The sequence below is a fragment of the Loxodonta africana genome, chromosome 4, assembly GCF_030014295.1.
Source record: "Loxodonta africana isolate mLoxAfr1 chromosome 4, mLoxAfr1.hap2, whole genome shotgun sequence".
NCBI classification, from domain to species: domain Eukaryota; kingdom Metazoa; phylum Chordata; class Mammalia; order Proboscidea; family Elephantidae; genus Loxodonta; species Loxodonta africana.
In genome coordinates, this window is record NC_087345.1 from 102892937 (window position 1) to 102907960 (window position 15024).

The 15024-nt window shown below is 43.3% G+C and overlaps 1 protein-coding gene across 5 annotated transcripts in view; it reads left to right on the forward strand.

Moving 5' to 3' along the window:
• The first annotated feature begins 2457 nt into the window (after nucleotides 1-2457).
• The window catches only part of SLC2A13 (solute carrier family 2 member 13), a 371468-nt gene continuing 358901 nt past the window's right edge, over nucleotides 2458-15024 (forward strand). For 4 of the 5 annotated variants that reach the window (XR_010321870.1, XM_010595831.3, XM_064284386.1 and 1 more), the window contains exon 1: nucleotides 2458-3247. Coding sequence is in view for 4 of the 5 variants with exons in the window: in XM_010595831.3 (XP_010594133.2) it covers nucleotides 2692-3247 (556 nt within the window). In the remaining variant the exon portion in view is untranslated. The remainder of the gene's footprint in view (nucleotides 3248-15024) is intronic. The other variant, XM_064284389.1, reaches the window with a different exon arrangement.

Consider the following 15024-nt stretch of genomic DNA (forward strand, 5'->3'; position numbering starts at 1 on the left):
TTTTGGTTTTCACCTCATACTCAGATCTGTAGCAGGATAGCTAAAACCTCTCTTCTTTCCCTCTTCTAGGATGGGTCCTTAGTGTTCCTGGAAGTTGTAACCAAATTTCCTTAAAACTGAAGCTTTAGGATTCACCTTGCAAACTCAGGATGATGCTTATAATTATAGTTCACCCTGGAGTAGAAATTATTTTTCCAAATACTTTCTTCATACCTACTTTAGTCAATGAATACTCAATGCACCATTATATGCTCTGCAAATAAGAAAAACAAGGTAGAGACTAATGTAGTGATTTGTTTAAAATTGCATGGCAACTTGGTGGTGGAAATGAGACTCACGTCTTTGACTCTCTGCCCACGGAATTTCCATTTTACTACAATCTGCAGTTGGGACAGGCCTTGCGGAACTCCATTTTATACTCATACTCTGGGGCTAAATTCAACCTGGGTCCCTCCAAGGGTCTGAAAACCAGTGTTTAACTCTCAGAGTCAGATGCTTTTTTTTTTTTCTTGACACATTTCTTTTCAGGTGCCCCCTGACAGTAGGTATATAATGACAAGATGATATGGAGCAGGACCACTCAAAGTAGTTTAGTCTCCTGTGACACAAAGCTAAGCTTCCAAAAAGGGATACTCAGGGGCCAAGGTGTTCACTACACCAGCTGGGAGTAAAAGGAAGCTTGTTTCACCTCAACAAGAGGAACAATCACAGTTCCAGGGGCTTCTCAGCAGGAAGTTGTTCTCTTCAGAAGCATGTGAATCGTCTTACCACCAGGGGGCGGAGTTTTACTATAAAAAAAAAAAAATAGTAGGCAAGAAAACAGGCGCTTACTCACCTGAATCTTTTCTGAGGCCTGAATATTAAATAGTTAATTGCTTCAGAGCTAAAGGTTTTCTCTGTTTAACTGGTCCCTGGGAATGATGGTAGGGCCTTGCTTTAAAGTCACAAAATACATTTAAGCAGTTAAACACTCTGAGCTCATTAATTCATTTTTCCTTGTTGCTCGAAAGGAAAGTGCTGTTATTGAGATAATCTTGACTGATAATCCAAATGAAAACAATTTTGACAAATGCTAATATAACTTTCTATTGAAACAAGGATGACAAAATTCTGTTCTCTAAAAGGAAAAAAAAAGTTAGACTGAATGCAAAATAGGCCCAGGCTAACAAAACTTTTGCTAAAATAAGGGAAATAAAAGAGCAGTGGAATTGGAAGCAATAGAATCATTCTTGACTTCAGCAAATCGGAGGGACAAAATCATCTGTCTTGAAATGGAATTGTATAAAGTGATTTACAAATAATTTAGATCAAAAGAAAAAAGCATTAACTAACAGTTACAATAAACTGTAAATAATGTCATCTTTGCTCTGTTTCAAGCAAATAAGAAAAAAAAAAAAAAAAACCTGCATATATTTTTGAGCACAGTTAAAACCACCCCTGCAAATGGAGGTCAGCTCCGGGGAATTCTCAATCTTCCTTTGGTGAGCATGTTGAGGGAGGGAGGTGGAGATTGCCTACAGAATCACAAATCAGAGCCTTTTCTAACAATGCGAATTACCCAGGTATAGAAAAGTGAAATGCATATCCCTGAATTTTCTTTTAATTATCAAAAGTTCCGGAAAGGAGGTTTGGGATTCTCCAGGGACATATGTTAAAAAAAACCCAAACCTGTTCCCCTTGAGTCGATTCTGACTCATAGCGACCTACAGGACAGAGTAGAACTGCTCCATAGAGTTTCCGAGGAGCGCCTGGCAGATTGAAACTGCCGACCCTTTGGTTAGCAGCCGTAGCACTTAACCACTGTGCCACCAGGGTTTCCGGGACATATGTTAAAAATATGTTAGCTCCCTCTAAATTCAGGAAGGATTGGCAATGCATGAGAAAACTGGTTATAGAAATGGGAGGACACGGTCCTAAACTGCCCCAGAAGGAAATAATTTACTGTCAGGGAACAAGACCATACCAGGCAATGTCACAGTACTGTAAAGGGAAGGCTACCACTTGCTTTGTGCTATACCATAGTATTTGTTTTCCAGGCCCTTTCCAGCCCTGGCCGCTGGCAGTACCCAGGCTGATAGAAGGAGGGTCAGGCTTGTTTGAGGAGTTCTCCCCCTACCCTCCCAAATCCATGCAACTCCCAGGTGAGGAAATCTGTTACCTGGCATCCTCACATTCGCCTGCTCTCTAACATGCAGCCATGAAACCACAGTCGATTCCACACTAGCGTGCAGAGCCTTAAATGAAGGAATGTAGGTCAGAGGTCGCAGCCGACCGGAAGATGGGGTTTAGGGGTCCGGGACGGGGCGGGGCAGGACCAGGGCCTCGCCTCGTGGGCGGAGCGTATTATAGACCCCGCCCTCCAGCCCCCGCCCTGCCCTCCAGGCCCCGCCCCGCATGTGACCCACGGCCCCGCCTCCCGCCCGCTCCGCAGCGCCAGCTCGGCAGGCGCGGGGCGTGAGTCTCGAGTGAGACCGGCCAGGCTCCAACTCGGCAGCGCCGGGTCTCGACTGGCAGCAACTTTCTCCCCGGAGTCGCCGCGGCGGCGGCTGCTGCCGTGGCAGCCGGAGCCGAGAGGAAGAAGGCGTCGGCGGCGGCAGCTGCGGCTGCTCCTCCCGTCTCGGGCTGTGCAGCCCGCTGAGATAACCGGCCCGCGGAGCCACGTCCCCCCGGGAAGCCCCGGGCCCCTGCCCTATGTCCCGCAAGGCGAGCGAGAATGTGGAGTACACGCTGCGGAGCCTGAGCAGCCTCATGGGCGAGCGGCGCAGGAAGCAGCAGGAGCCGGACGCGGCGAGCACGGCCGGGGAGCGCAGCCTCCTGGCGGCCGCCGAGTCGAGCACCAGCCTGCACAGCGGCGCGGGCACGGGCGGCAGCGTCGGGGACCTGGAGCGCGCTGCACGGCGGCAGTTCCAGCAGGACGAGACCCCCGCCTTCGTGTACGTGGTGGCCGTCTTCTCCGCGCTGGGCGGCTTCCTGTTCGGCTATGACACCGGGGTGGTGTCGGGGGCCATGCTGCTGCTCAAGCGGCAGCTCAGCCTGGACGCGCTGTGGCAGGAGCTGCTCGTGTCCAGCACGGTGGGGGCGGCCGCCGTCTCGGCGCTGGCCGGCGGGGTCCTCAACGGCGTCTTCGGCCGCCGTGCCGCCATCCTCCTGGCCAGTGCCCTCTTCACCGCCGGCTCCGCGGTCTTGGCCGCGGCGAGCAACAAGGAGACGCTGCTGGCCGGCCGCCTGGTCGTGGGACTCGGCATCGGTGAGTTTGGGATCCGCGAAGGGCGCCCCAGGGCCCCTGGGGTCACCGCCCTTGGCCCTGCTCACGGCTGTCCTCTCACTAGCGCTCTCTTTTCCCGGGTTCCCCGTCGGGTCTTGCCAGGTCCTGAGTATCCTCCACTTCCTTTCCCTTGAGAGGCTGTCTGGTGTTACTTTGGTCCCTAACCCCCTCATCCGCTGGGGTGGGGTTCTATATAGTCTCTCGCGAGCCCGAGTTGGGTCACCGACTGCCCACGGACAAGTCAGGCCGCGCAGTTGCCGCCCTCTGAGCACTTCCAGTCACCCCGCTGGTAACCAGCTTTTTCCTTGAACCAGCCCTACCTGATCCCTCTTTTAGGACTTTCTAGGATCTCTTCATTTTCCTGCACTGTCCCACTTTGTTTCTCAACTGCTAGCCCCTTTCTTTTTATAGGTTTCCCAATTCCAAACCCGGTACCAAAGTTGAAGAGGTAAGGTAATTTTTAAAATAATCAGGTAATTCTGGATCCGAAACTATTCTCAGCTTCCTTCCAGAGGCATTTGTCTTTTTTTGGAGTATTATTCTCTTTCCTTTTGCTTTTACTCTTTGTATTGCTTTCTAGCTTTTCATCCTTTTCCCGAATTATTTCTGTGTTGCTCTGTTCTTTTTCCTTTGAGTTCATATTCACTCATTCTCTGTTTTGCCTCTCATGCTTTCCCGTTGGGAACCAAATTATCCATTAAAAGTCATGTTCACTTCCTAAATTCATTTAGGAGCAACTCCCCCTTTGGATAAATGCCCAACAAGATACATGTTTGCAATTTACTTCAAAAAGGAACGGATTAAGGTTCCTGTGGCACTGATTTTTCATCCTGGTTGCTGAGGCAGAGGTACAGTTGGCAAGTTCTTGGCCGACTGAAGCCCTTTGAAATGTGCTCAATATTATTAGAAAGCACTTTTGAGGGAAAGTGGGGGGTTGAGACTTAAATCCCAGTAGTGATTTTTTTCAAGACACATTGCTGACACTTTTTTAATGTTTCATTTCAGAATTCAGTTTTTTGTTTCCCTTAGGGTGCTGTTGAAGTATTTCATAGGCATGGCTGGGGCTTGATGAAAGGACTTTAAACCTAGGGCTCCTGGTGATCTTTCCATTCACCACTTGTTTGATGTCCATGCTTTCTGCCTCTCCTGTCTGTGCTTTTAGGGGAAGTGCACCTCACTCACACAGCTGCATAGGTAGGAGCCATGAACCTAAACCCCAGCTTATTGTTGTTTGCCACTGAGTCCATTGCGACTCCTAGCCACCCTTTACAAAGGAGTCGAACTGCCCCGTAGGATTTCCTAGCCGGTAGTATTCACAGGAGCACAATGCCAGGGCTTTCCTCCTGTGGAGCTGCTGAGTGGATTCAATCCACCAACCGACCTTTCTGTTAGTAAGTGAGCGCTTAACTGCTGTGTGCCACCGCCCCACGAAACCCACTGCCTTCGAATCGATTCTGACTCAGAGCAACTGTATAGGACAGAGTAGACCTGCCCCATAGGGTGTCCAAGGCTGTAAATCTTTATGGAAGCAGACTGCCAAATCTTTCACCCCTGGAGCAGCTGATGGGGTTCGAACCACTGGCCTTTTGGTTAGCAGCCAAGTGCTTTTACCACTATGCCACCAGGGCTCCTAAATAACTGAAGTTCATATCTGTAGTCTCACATTACTGACCTATTTATTTATTTGTTTATTGGTCTCTTGTATTGTTATTAGTGAAGCAGATCATGGCTCTCGGTAAAATGTTAAATTGCCCCATCAAGGTTCAAAATGACGGAAAAGTCCAGCTGAAGCGAAGCCACTTTGTGTAAGAACTACTTGTGCCTTCAGAACCCTTCAAGAAATAACCTGTCATTAAAACCAAATGGTCAGAATCCTTTCCTCTGCATTCTCTGCTTGGGACATGCAGACCGCCTTTTGTGTTTCTTCTCGTGACATAGAAATAACATAATTTTGGGTATCAAATCTCAACTCTGTTCAGTAAGACTGACCTTATTTGTGATTTTGAAACTGGATAATGTTTTGGGGAGAACTGTAAATGAAGTAGTGTTTAGTTATGGCAAATGTGGGATATTTAACTATTATGTTTACTTTTTTCTCTTATTGGGAAATTGAGCCCTTGTGTGCAAAGCCTCTTTCCCGATATTGTAAGCAGAATGGTAGGGAGAATTGATACTCCAGGAAGGGTGATAAGGCAGGAGAAAGCAAGGTAAAACTTTTCTTTCGGAAAGGCTCGCAGAGAACCCATTGCCCTTGAGTCGATTCCAACTCAGAGCGACCCTACAGGACAGAGTAGAACTTCCCCATAGAGATTCTAAGGCTGTAATCTTTATGGAAGTGGATTGCCAGATCGTTCTCCTGTGGAGCAGCTGGTGGGTTCGAAACGCCGACCTTGCAGTTTGCAGGTGAGCACTTTAAGGTCTATATCACCAGAGCTCCTTGACTCAAAGAGGGGCTGATAAATTCAGTTAACCCCAACAGAGGGTCAGCAGAAACTCTTCCTGATGGAAGTGGTATGCTGATGCATCCCTTGGAGTCAATGCCAACTCCTGTGTGTCAGAGTAGAACTGTGCTCCATGGAGTTTTGTGTGTGTGTGTGTGTGTGTTTAAATAATTTTTATTGTGCTTTAAGTGAGAGTTTACAAATCAAGTCAGTCTGTCACATATAAGCTTATAAACACCTTACTCCATACTCCCACTTACTCTCCCCTTAATGAGTCAGCCCACTCCCTCCTTCCAGTCTCTCCTTTCGTGACGATTTTGCCAGTTTCTAACCCTCTCTACCTTCCTATCTCCCCTCCAGACAGGAGATGCCAACACAGTCTCAAGTTTCCACCTGATACAAGTATCTCACTCTTCATCAGCATCTTTCTCCAACCCACTGTCCAGTCCCTTCCATATCTGATGAGTTGTCTTTGGGAATGGTTCCTGTCCTGGGCCAACAGAAGATTTGGGGACCATGACTGCCGGGATTCCTCCAGTCTCAGTCAGACCATCAAGTCCGGTCTTTTTATGAGAATTTGGGGTCTGCATTTTTTTTTTTATCCCACTGTTCTCCTGCTCCCCCAGGGGTTCTCTGTTGTGCTCCCTGTCAGGGCAGATATCGATTGTGGCCGGGCACCATCTAGTTCTTCTGGTCTCAGGATGATGTAAGTCTCTGGTTCATGTGGCCCTTTCTGTCTCTTGGGCTCATAGTTATCATGTGACCTTGGTGTTCTTCATTCTCCTTTGATCCAGGTGGGTTGAAACCAATTGATGCATATTAGATGCCCGCTTGTCAGCATTTAAGACCCCAGACGCCACATTTCAAAGTGGGATGCAGAATGTTTTCATAATAGAATTATTTTGCCAATTGACTTAGAAGTCCCCTTAAGCCATAGTCCCCAAACCCCCGCCCTTGTTCGCTGACTTTTGAAGCATTCAGTTTATCCCGGAAACTTCTTTGCTTTTGGTCAAGTCCAGTTGAGCTGACCTTCCCTATATTGAGTATTGTCCTTCCCTTCACCTAAAGTAGTTCTTACCTACTCACTAATCAGTAAATAACCCTCTCCCCCCCTCCCTCCCTCCCCTCCTCGTAACCACAAAAGTACGTGTTCTTCTCAGTTTGTACTATTTCTCAAGATTTTATAGTAGTGGTCTTATACAATATTTGTCCTTTTGCCTCTGACTAATTTCACTCAGCATAATGCCTTCCAGGTTCCTCCGTGTTATGAAATGCTCCACAGATTCGTCACTGTTCTTTATCGATGTGTAGTATTCCATTGTGTGAATTTACCATAATTTATTTAACCATTCATCCATTGATGGACACCTTGGTTGCTTCCAGCTTTTTGCTATTGTAAACGGAGCTGCAATAAACATGGGTGTGCATATATCTGTTCGTGTAAAGGCTCCTATTTCTCTAGGGTATATTCCGAGGAGTGGGATTTCTGGGTTGTATGGTAATTCTATTTCTAACTTTTTAAGAAAATACCAGATAGATTTCCAAAGTGGTTGTACCATTTTACATTCCCACCAGCAGTGTATAAGAGTTCCAATCTCTGCACAGCCTCTCCAACATTTATTATTTTGTGTTTTTTGCATTAATGCCAGCCTTGTTGGAGTGAGATGGAATCTCATCATAGTTTTAATTTGCATTTCTCTAATGGCTAATGACCGAGAGGATTTTCTCATGTATCTGTTAGCTGCCTGAATATCTTCTTCAGTGAAGTGCGTGTTCATATCCTTCGCCCACTTCTTGATTGGGTTGTCTTTTTGTGGTTGAGTTTTGACAGAATCATATAGATTTTAGAGATCAGGCGCTGGTCGGAGATGTCATAGCTGAAAATTCTTTCCCATTCTGTAGGTGGTCTTTTTACTCTTTTGTTGAAGTCTTTAGATGAGCATAGGTGTTTGATTTTTAGGAGCTCCCAGTTATCTGGTTTCTCTTCATCATTTTTGGTAATGTTTTGTATTCTGTTTATGCCTTGTATTAGGGCTCCTAATGTTGTCCCTATTTTTTCTTCCATGATCCTTATCGTTTTAGTCTTTATGTTTAGGTCTTTGATCCACTTGGAGTTAGTTTTTGTGCATGGTGTGAGGTTTGGGTCCTGTTTCATTTTTTTTGCAGATGGATATCCAGTTACGCCAGCACCACTTGTTAAAAAGACTATCATTTCCCCAATTAACTGACACTGGGCCTTTGTCAAATATCAGCTGCTCATATGTGGATGGATTTATATCTGGGTTCTCAATTCTGTTCCATTGGTCTATGTGCCTGTTGTACCAGTACCAGGCTGTTTGACTACTGTGGCTGTATAATAGGTTCTGAAATCAGGTAGAGTGAGGCCTCCCACTTTCTTTTTCTTTTTCAGTAATGCTTTGCTTATCCGAGGCTTCTTCGCCTTCCATATGAAGTTGGTGATTTGTTTCTTCAGCGCATTAAAAAATGTCATTGAAATTTGGATTGGAAGTGCGTTGTATGTATAGATGGCTTTTGGTAGAATAGACATTTTTACTATGTTAAGTCTTCCTATCCATGAGCAAGGTATGTTTTTCCACTTAAGTAGGTCCTTTTTAGTTTCTTGCAGTAGTACTTTGTAGTTTTCTTTATATAGGTCTTTTACATTGTTGGTAAGATTTATTCCTAAGTATTTTATCTTCTTGGGGGCTACTGTGAATGATATTGATTTGGTTATTTCCTCTTCGATGTTCTTTTTGTTGATGTAGAGGAATCCAAGTGATTTTTGTATATTTATCTTATAGCCTGAGACTCTGCCAAACTCTTCTATTAGTTTCAGTAGTTTTCTGGAGGATTCTTTAGTGTTTTCTGTGTATAAAATCATGTCATCTGCAAATAGAGATAATTTTACTTCCTCCTTGCCAATCCGGATGCCCTTTATTTCTTTGTCTAGCCTAATTGCTCTGGCTAGGACCTCTAGCACAATGTTGAATAAAAGCGGTGATAAAGGGCATCCTTGTCTGGTTCCCATTCTCAAGGGAAATGCTTTCAGGCTTTCTCCATTTAGAGTGATGTTGGCTGTTGGCTTTGTATAGATGCCCTTTATTATGCTGAGGAATTTCCCTTTAATTCCGATTTTGGTGAGAGTTTTTATCATGAGTGGGTGTTGGACTTTGTCAAATACCTTTTCTGCATCAATTGATAAGATCATGTGGTTTTTGTCTTTTGTTTTATTTATATGGTGGATTATATGAATGTTTTTTCTAATATTAAACCTGCCTTGCATACCTGGTATAAAACCCACTTGGTCGTGGTGAATTATTTTTTTGATATGCTGTTGAATTCTATTGGCTAGAATTTTGTTGAGGATTTTTGCATCTATGTTCATGAGGGATATAGGTCTGTAATTTTCTTTTTTTGTGATGTCTTTACCTGGTTTTGGTATCAGGGATATGGTGGCTTCATAGAATGAGTTAGGCAGAATTCCGTCATTTTCTGTGCTTTGCAATACCTTTAGTAGTAGTGGTGTTATCTCTTCTCTGAAAGTTGGGTAGAACTGTGCAGTAAAGCCATCTGGGCCAGGGGTTTTTTTTGTTGGGAGTTTTTTGATTACCGTTTCAATGTCTTTTTTTGTTATGGGTCTATTTAGTTGTTCTACTTTTGATTGTGTTAGTTTAGGTAGGTAGTGTTTTTCTAGGAATTCATCCATTTCTTCTAGGTTTGCAAATTTGTTAGAGTACAATTTTTCGTAATAATCTGATATGATTCTTTTAATTTCAGTTGGGTCTGTTGTGATGTGGCCCATCTCGTTTCTTATTCGGGTTATTTGTTTCCTTTCCTGTATTTCTTTAGTCAGCCTGGCCAATGGTTTATCAATTTTGTTAATTTTTTCAAAGAACCAGCTTTTGGCTTTGTTCATTCTTTCAATTGTTTTTCTGTTTTCTAATGCATTTAGTTCAGCTCTAATTTTTATTATTTGTTTTCTTCTGGTGCCTGATGGATTCCTTTGTTGCTCACTTTCTATTTGTTCAAGCTGTAGGGACCATTCTCTGATTTTCACTCTTTCTTCTTTATGTATGTGCGCATTTTTCGATATAAATTGACCTCTGAGCACTGCTTTCGCTGTGTCCCAGAGGTCTTGATAGGAAGTATTTTCATTCTCGTCGCATTCTGTGAATTTCTTTTTTCCATCTTTAATGTCTTTTATAACCCAGTCTTTTTTCAGGAGGGTATTGTTCAGTTTCCATGTATTTGATTTCTTTACCTTAATTTTTCTGTTATTGCTTTCCACTTTTATGGCCTTGTGGTCTGAGAAGATGCTTTGTAATATTTCAATGTTTTGGATTCTGCAAAGGTTTGTTTTATGACCTAATATGTGGTCTATTCTAGAGAATGTTCCATGTGCGCTAGAAAAAAAAGTACACTTTGCAGCAGTTGGGTGGAGAGTTCTGTATAAGTCAATGAGGTCAAGTTGGTTGACTGTAGCAATTAGGTCTTCCGTGTCTCTATTGAGCTGCTTACTGGAAGTCCTGTCCTTCTGCAAAAGTGGTGTGTTGAAGTCTCCTACTATAATTGTGGAGGTGTCTAGCTCACTTTTCAGTTCTGTTAAAGTTTGTTTTATGTATCTTGCAGCCCTGTCATTGAGTGCATAAATATTTAATATGATTATATCTTCCTGGTGTATTGTCCCTTTAATCATTATGTAGTGTCCTTCTTTATCCTTTGTGGTGGATTTAACTTTAAAGTCTGTTTTGTCGGAAATTAATATTGCTACTCCTGCTCTTTTTTGCTTGTTGTTTGCTTGATATATTTTTTTTCCATCCTTTGATTTTTAGTTTGTGTCTCTAAGTCTAAGGTGTGTCTCTTGTAGGCAGCATATAGACGGATCGTGTTTCCTTATCCAGTCTGAGACTCTCTGTCTCTTTTTTGGTGTGTTTAGTCCATTTACATTCAGCGTAATTATAGATAAGTATGTGTTTAGTGCTGTCATTTTGATGCCTTTTTATGTGCGTTGTTGATAATTTCATTTTTCCACTTACTTTTTTGTGCTGAGATTTTTCTCTTTGTAAATTGTGAGATCCTCATTTTCATAGTATTTGACTTCATGTTTGCTGAGTCGTTATATTTTTCTTGGTTTTTATTTTGAGTTATGGAGTTGTTATCCCTCTTTGTGGTTACCTTAATATTTACCCCTATTTTTCTAAGTAAAAACCTAACTTGTAATGTCCTATATTTCCTTGTACCCCTCTCCATATGGCAGTTCTATGCCACCTGTATTTAGTCCCTCTTTTTGATTATTGTGATCTTTTACATATTGACTTCAATGATTCTCTGTTTTGAGCCTTTTTTTTTTTTTAATTAATCTTAAATTGTTTTTGTGATTTACCTATTTGAGTTGATATCAGGATGCTCTGTTCTGTGACCTTGTGTTGTGCTGGTATCTGATATTATTGGTTTTCTGACCAAACAATTTCCTTTAGTATTTCTTGTAGCTTTGGTTTGGTTTCTGCAAATTCTCTAAGCTTGTGTTTATGTGTATATGTCTTAATTTCGCCTTCATATTTCAGAGAGAGTTTTGCTGGATATATGATCCTTGGCTGGTAGTTTTTCTCCTTCTGTACTCTATATATGTCATCCCATTGCCTTCTTGCCTGCATGGTTTCTGCTGAGTAGTCTGAACTTATTCTTATTGATCCTCCTTTGTAGGAGACCTTTCTTTTATCCCTGGGTGCTTTTAAAATTTTCTCTTTATCTTTGGTTTTGGCAAGTTTGATGATAATATGTCTTGGTGATTTTCTTTTTGGATCAGTCTTAAATGGGGTTTGATGAGCATCTTGGATAGATATTCTTTCGTCTTTCATGATGTCAGGGAAATTTTCTGCCAACAGATCTTCAACTGTTCTCTCTGTATTTTCTGTTATCCCTCCCTGTTCTGGGACTCCAATAACACACAGGTTATTCTTCTTGATAGAGTTCCACATGATTCTTAGGGTTTCTTCATTTTTTTTAATTCTTTTATCTGAATTTTTTATAGCTATATTGGTGTCAATTCCCTTGTCCTCCAGATCCCCCACCCTGCCATCCAGTTGTTCGAGTCTCCTCCTCTGACTTCCTATTGAGTTGTCTAATTCTGTAATTTTACTGTTAATCTTTTGGATTTCTGAATGCTGTCTCTCTATGAATTCTTGCAGCTTATTAATTTTTCCACTGTGTTCTTGAATAATCTCTTTGATTTCTTCAACTGCTTTATCAGTGTGTTCCCTGGCTTTTTCTGTGGATTGCCTTATTTCATTTCTGAGGTTATCCCTGATGTCTTGAAGCATTATGTAAATTAGTTTTTTGTATTCTGCATCTGGCAATTCCAGGATTGTATCTTCATTTGGGAAAGATTTTGATTCTTATTTTGGTGAGTTGTAGAAGCAATCATGGTCTACTTCTTTATGTGATTTGATATCGACTGCTGTTTTTGAGCCATCTCTAAGATATTGTAGTGATTTATTCTATATTTGCTCACTGAGTCTTATCTTGTTTTGTTTTCTTTCAATATACGTGGATGGGCTACTAGATTGTGCTGTCTTGATTGTTGTAGCCCTTGAATCACTTGTGTCCTATTACCAGCTGGTTTGGGCCGTTAGGAGATATATAAGCCTAAGAGTGCATTGACTATTCTTGAGTAGAATCTGATTTTGGGTCATCAAGTGTGTGGTGCAGACTGTCACCTATCCACCTAGAGAAGTAGTGGTGATAGTTGTGTGCACCAGATTCTAGTAGCAGCAGGGGTTGACATTCTAGGGGGGGCAGGATGCTGACAGGCTTCCCCCAAGTTCCAGTGAGATAGGTGCGTCTCTATTCCTAAAGCACTTTGGTGGGTGGGCTCTGCAGCTGTATCTTAGGCCCCCAGTGCAAGTACCTCTACAGATTGGTAGGTGTCACCCTCCTTAGACCCCTAAGGCAGGAGGTTAGGTGGTCTGGGGGGAGCTTCAGCCCTCAGTTCCCTGTTGTGGGTCAGTGAGGGCTCTGTTGAATACACAGAGATATCAGACCTGGGAAACTTGTCTTTCCAGTAATCTAAAACAATTACAGTCAGATCCCTATCAGAATTGCCTTTGTATTACAGTAGCCACCTTGTTCCCTGTAGGGATGAAAGCCCAAGACCCTGGATCACATATGTTTGGCTGGAGCTGGTTCTGTATTTTTAGTCCAATTAGGGAAGGATTTTTGGTCCCTGGGTTTTTTTGTAGCTGCTTCTCTCAGGCTAGGAGAATGGGTTAGGAAAAGTCCAAAAAAAAGGAAGAAAAACCACAGTGCAGTTCACTCTCTGGCTCAGGAAATTCCAATGTTAATGAAGCCACCTGGGAAGGGGAGGGGAGCGTTCAGATAAACAGGAGAGAGTAGCACCCCGGAATATAGACAAAGTTACTTATCTTGCTTGGGATGACTGTTTTATCTGAGATTCCCGAGGGGCGCATCGACTGTGTGCGCTGGCTGGGTAGAGATTGCCCCCAAGGGTCATCCCTGCGTCCCGTGCTTGCGCTGTCTCAGAAGCTGCGGTTAGTTCCTCCGCTCCCAGCCCAAAGCCCAGCTCCAAGGTTCCCCGGCTGGGATGCCACACTCCCAGCTCCAAAACCTGTCGCTGCCTCCTGGTGACTTCTCCTTCTGCCAGCCGCGTCGCTGCGCTGTCTGCGTGCACTGGCTGGGCTTCCCCCGAGGTCAGTTCAGGGGGCTAGGGCTGCATCCCTTGTTCGCGCTGTCTCAGGATGCCATGCTCAGCTCCCCTGCACCCAGTCCAAAGCCCGGCGCCAATGTTTCCTGACTGGGACGCTGGCTCCAGGCTCCGAAAACAGTCGCTGCTTCCCCGTGGTTGTTCGTTCTCAGTCTATCACTCAGGTCGACTCTTTAGATCTGTGTTTGATGGTTAGGGCTCATAGAATGTCATGTATGTGATCGATTCACTTGTTTTTCTGAGTCTTTGTTGCAAGAGGGATCCGAGGTAGCTTCTACCTAGTCAGCCATCTTGGCCCCACCTTCCGTGGGGTTTTTAGTAGCTGATTTTCATAAGTAGATCACCAGGCCTTTCTTTTTGGGACTTCTAGGTGGACTCTAGCCTTTTGATTGGCAGCCGAGCGTGTTAAATTTTTGCACCACTCAGGGAACCAAATCAAACAAAACCACTGCCGTGGGGTCAATTCCAACTCAAAGCGACCCCATAGGACAGAGTAGAGTGGCCCATAGAGTTTCCAAGGCCGTAATCTTTACAGAAGCAGACAGCCACATCTTTCTACCCTGGAGTCACTGGTGGGTTCAAACCACTAACCTTTCGGTTAGCAGTCGAGCAATTTAACCACTGTGCCACCAGGCCTCCCTACCTAGGGAAAAAGAAATACACCAAACCCGTTGCCTTCAAGTCGTATCTGACTCATAGTGACCCTGTTGGACAGAGTAGAACTGCCCCATAGGGTTTCCAAGGAGCGGCATGTGGATTTGAACTGCTGACCTTTTGGCTACTATGCCATCAGGGTTCCACCCAGGGGAAGAAATGCTCAAAATAGAAGCCTTGCTGCAAAGTATCGTCGATACCTTCTTTATAAAATGAAGAAAATTTTAAGGTCACAAGCAGGTTTTGGGATTGGACAAATTAAAAAAAAAAAAACCACTGCTGTTTCGGAAGGCTAAGAATTTTAGTTTGGAATATTCATGTTATCAGAAGGCTGTCATTAATGTGCTCTAATTGGAAAAAGGATTTTACTTATACCAAGTATGTGCTTTGCATTGGTTCTCATTTGAAGCCACAAGAATTATTTTTCAGTTACAAGGAAATGGGTCCCTAACATGAAATTTTTTGAGGGATACTAAATCAGCTTTGCTTGCTTAGTGTGGTAATTCTGGGTCAATTTCATGCTACCATTAAGTATTTACTTTTAATGTGTGTTCAGGGCTTTCTTTGTTGTTCTTTTGATATGATACTTAGCAAATGATTGGTGAATGATGGAAATGTGACTTCTGAATCTTTTTTAGACAAGTTTGCAGGAATAATTTTTTTTTCTCCACAAATCTACCTAGGGTAAATATAAGGCCCATGGGGTCAGAGATTTTTAGTTAAAACTTAGTTCACTGATACTGCCTCACAAAGGAGGCACTTGTTGAATGAATGAAAGAATACTGGGTAGAAACATTAAAAAGTAATAATTTCACTGTCAATAAGATATTGTTAAGAATTGCTCTTTAAAAAATTAGTGCGTTCGAACAGATACATGCACACCCATGTTCATTGCAGCATTGTTTATAATAGCAAAAAGATGGAAGCAACCAAGGTGCCCATCA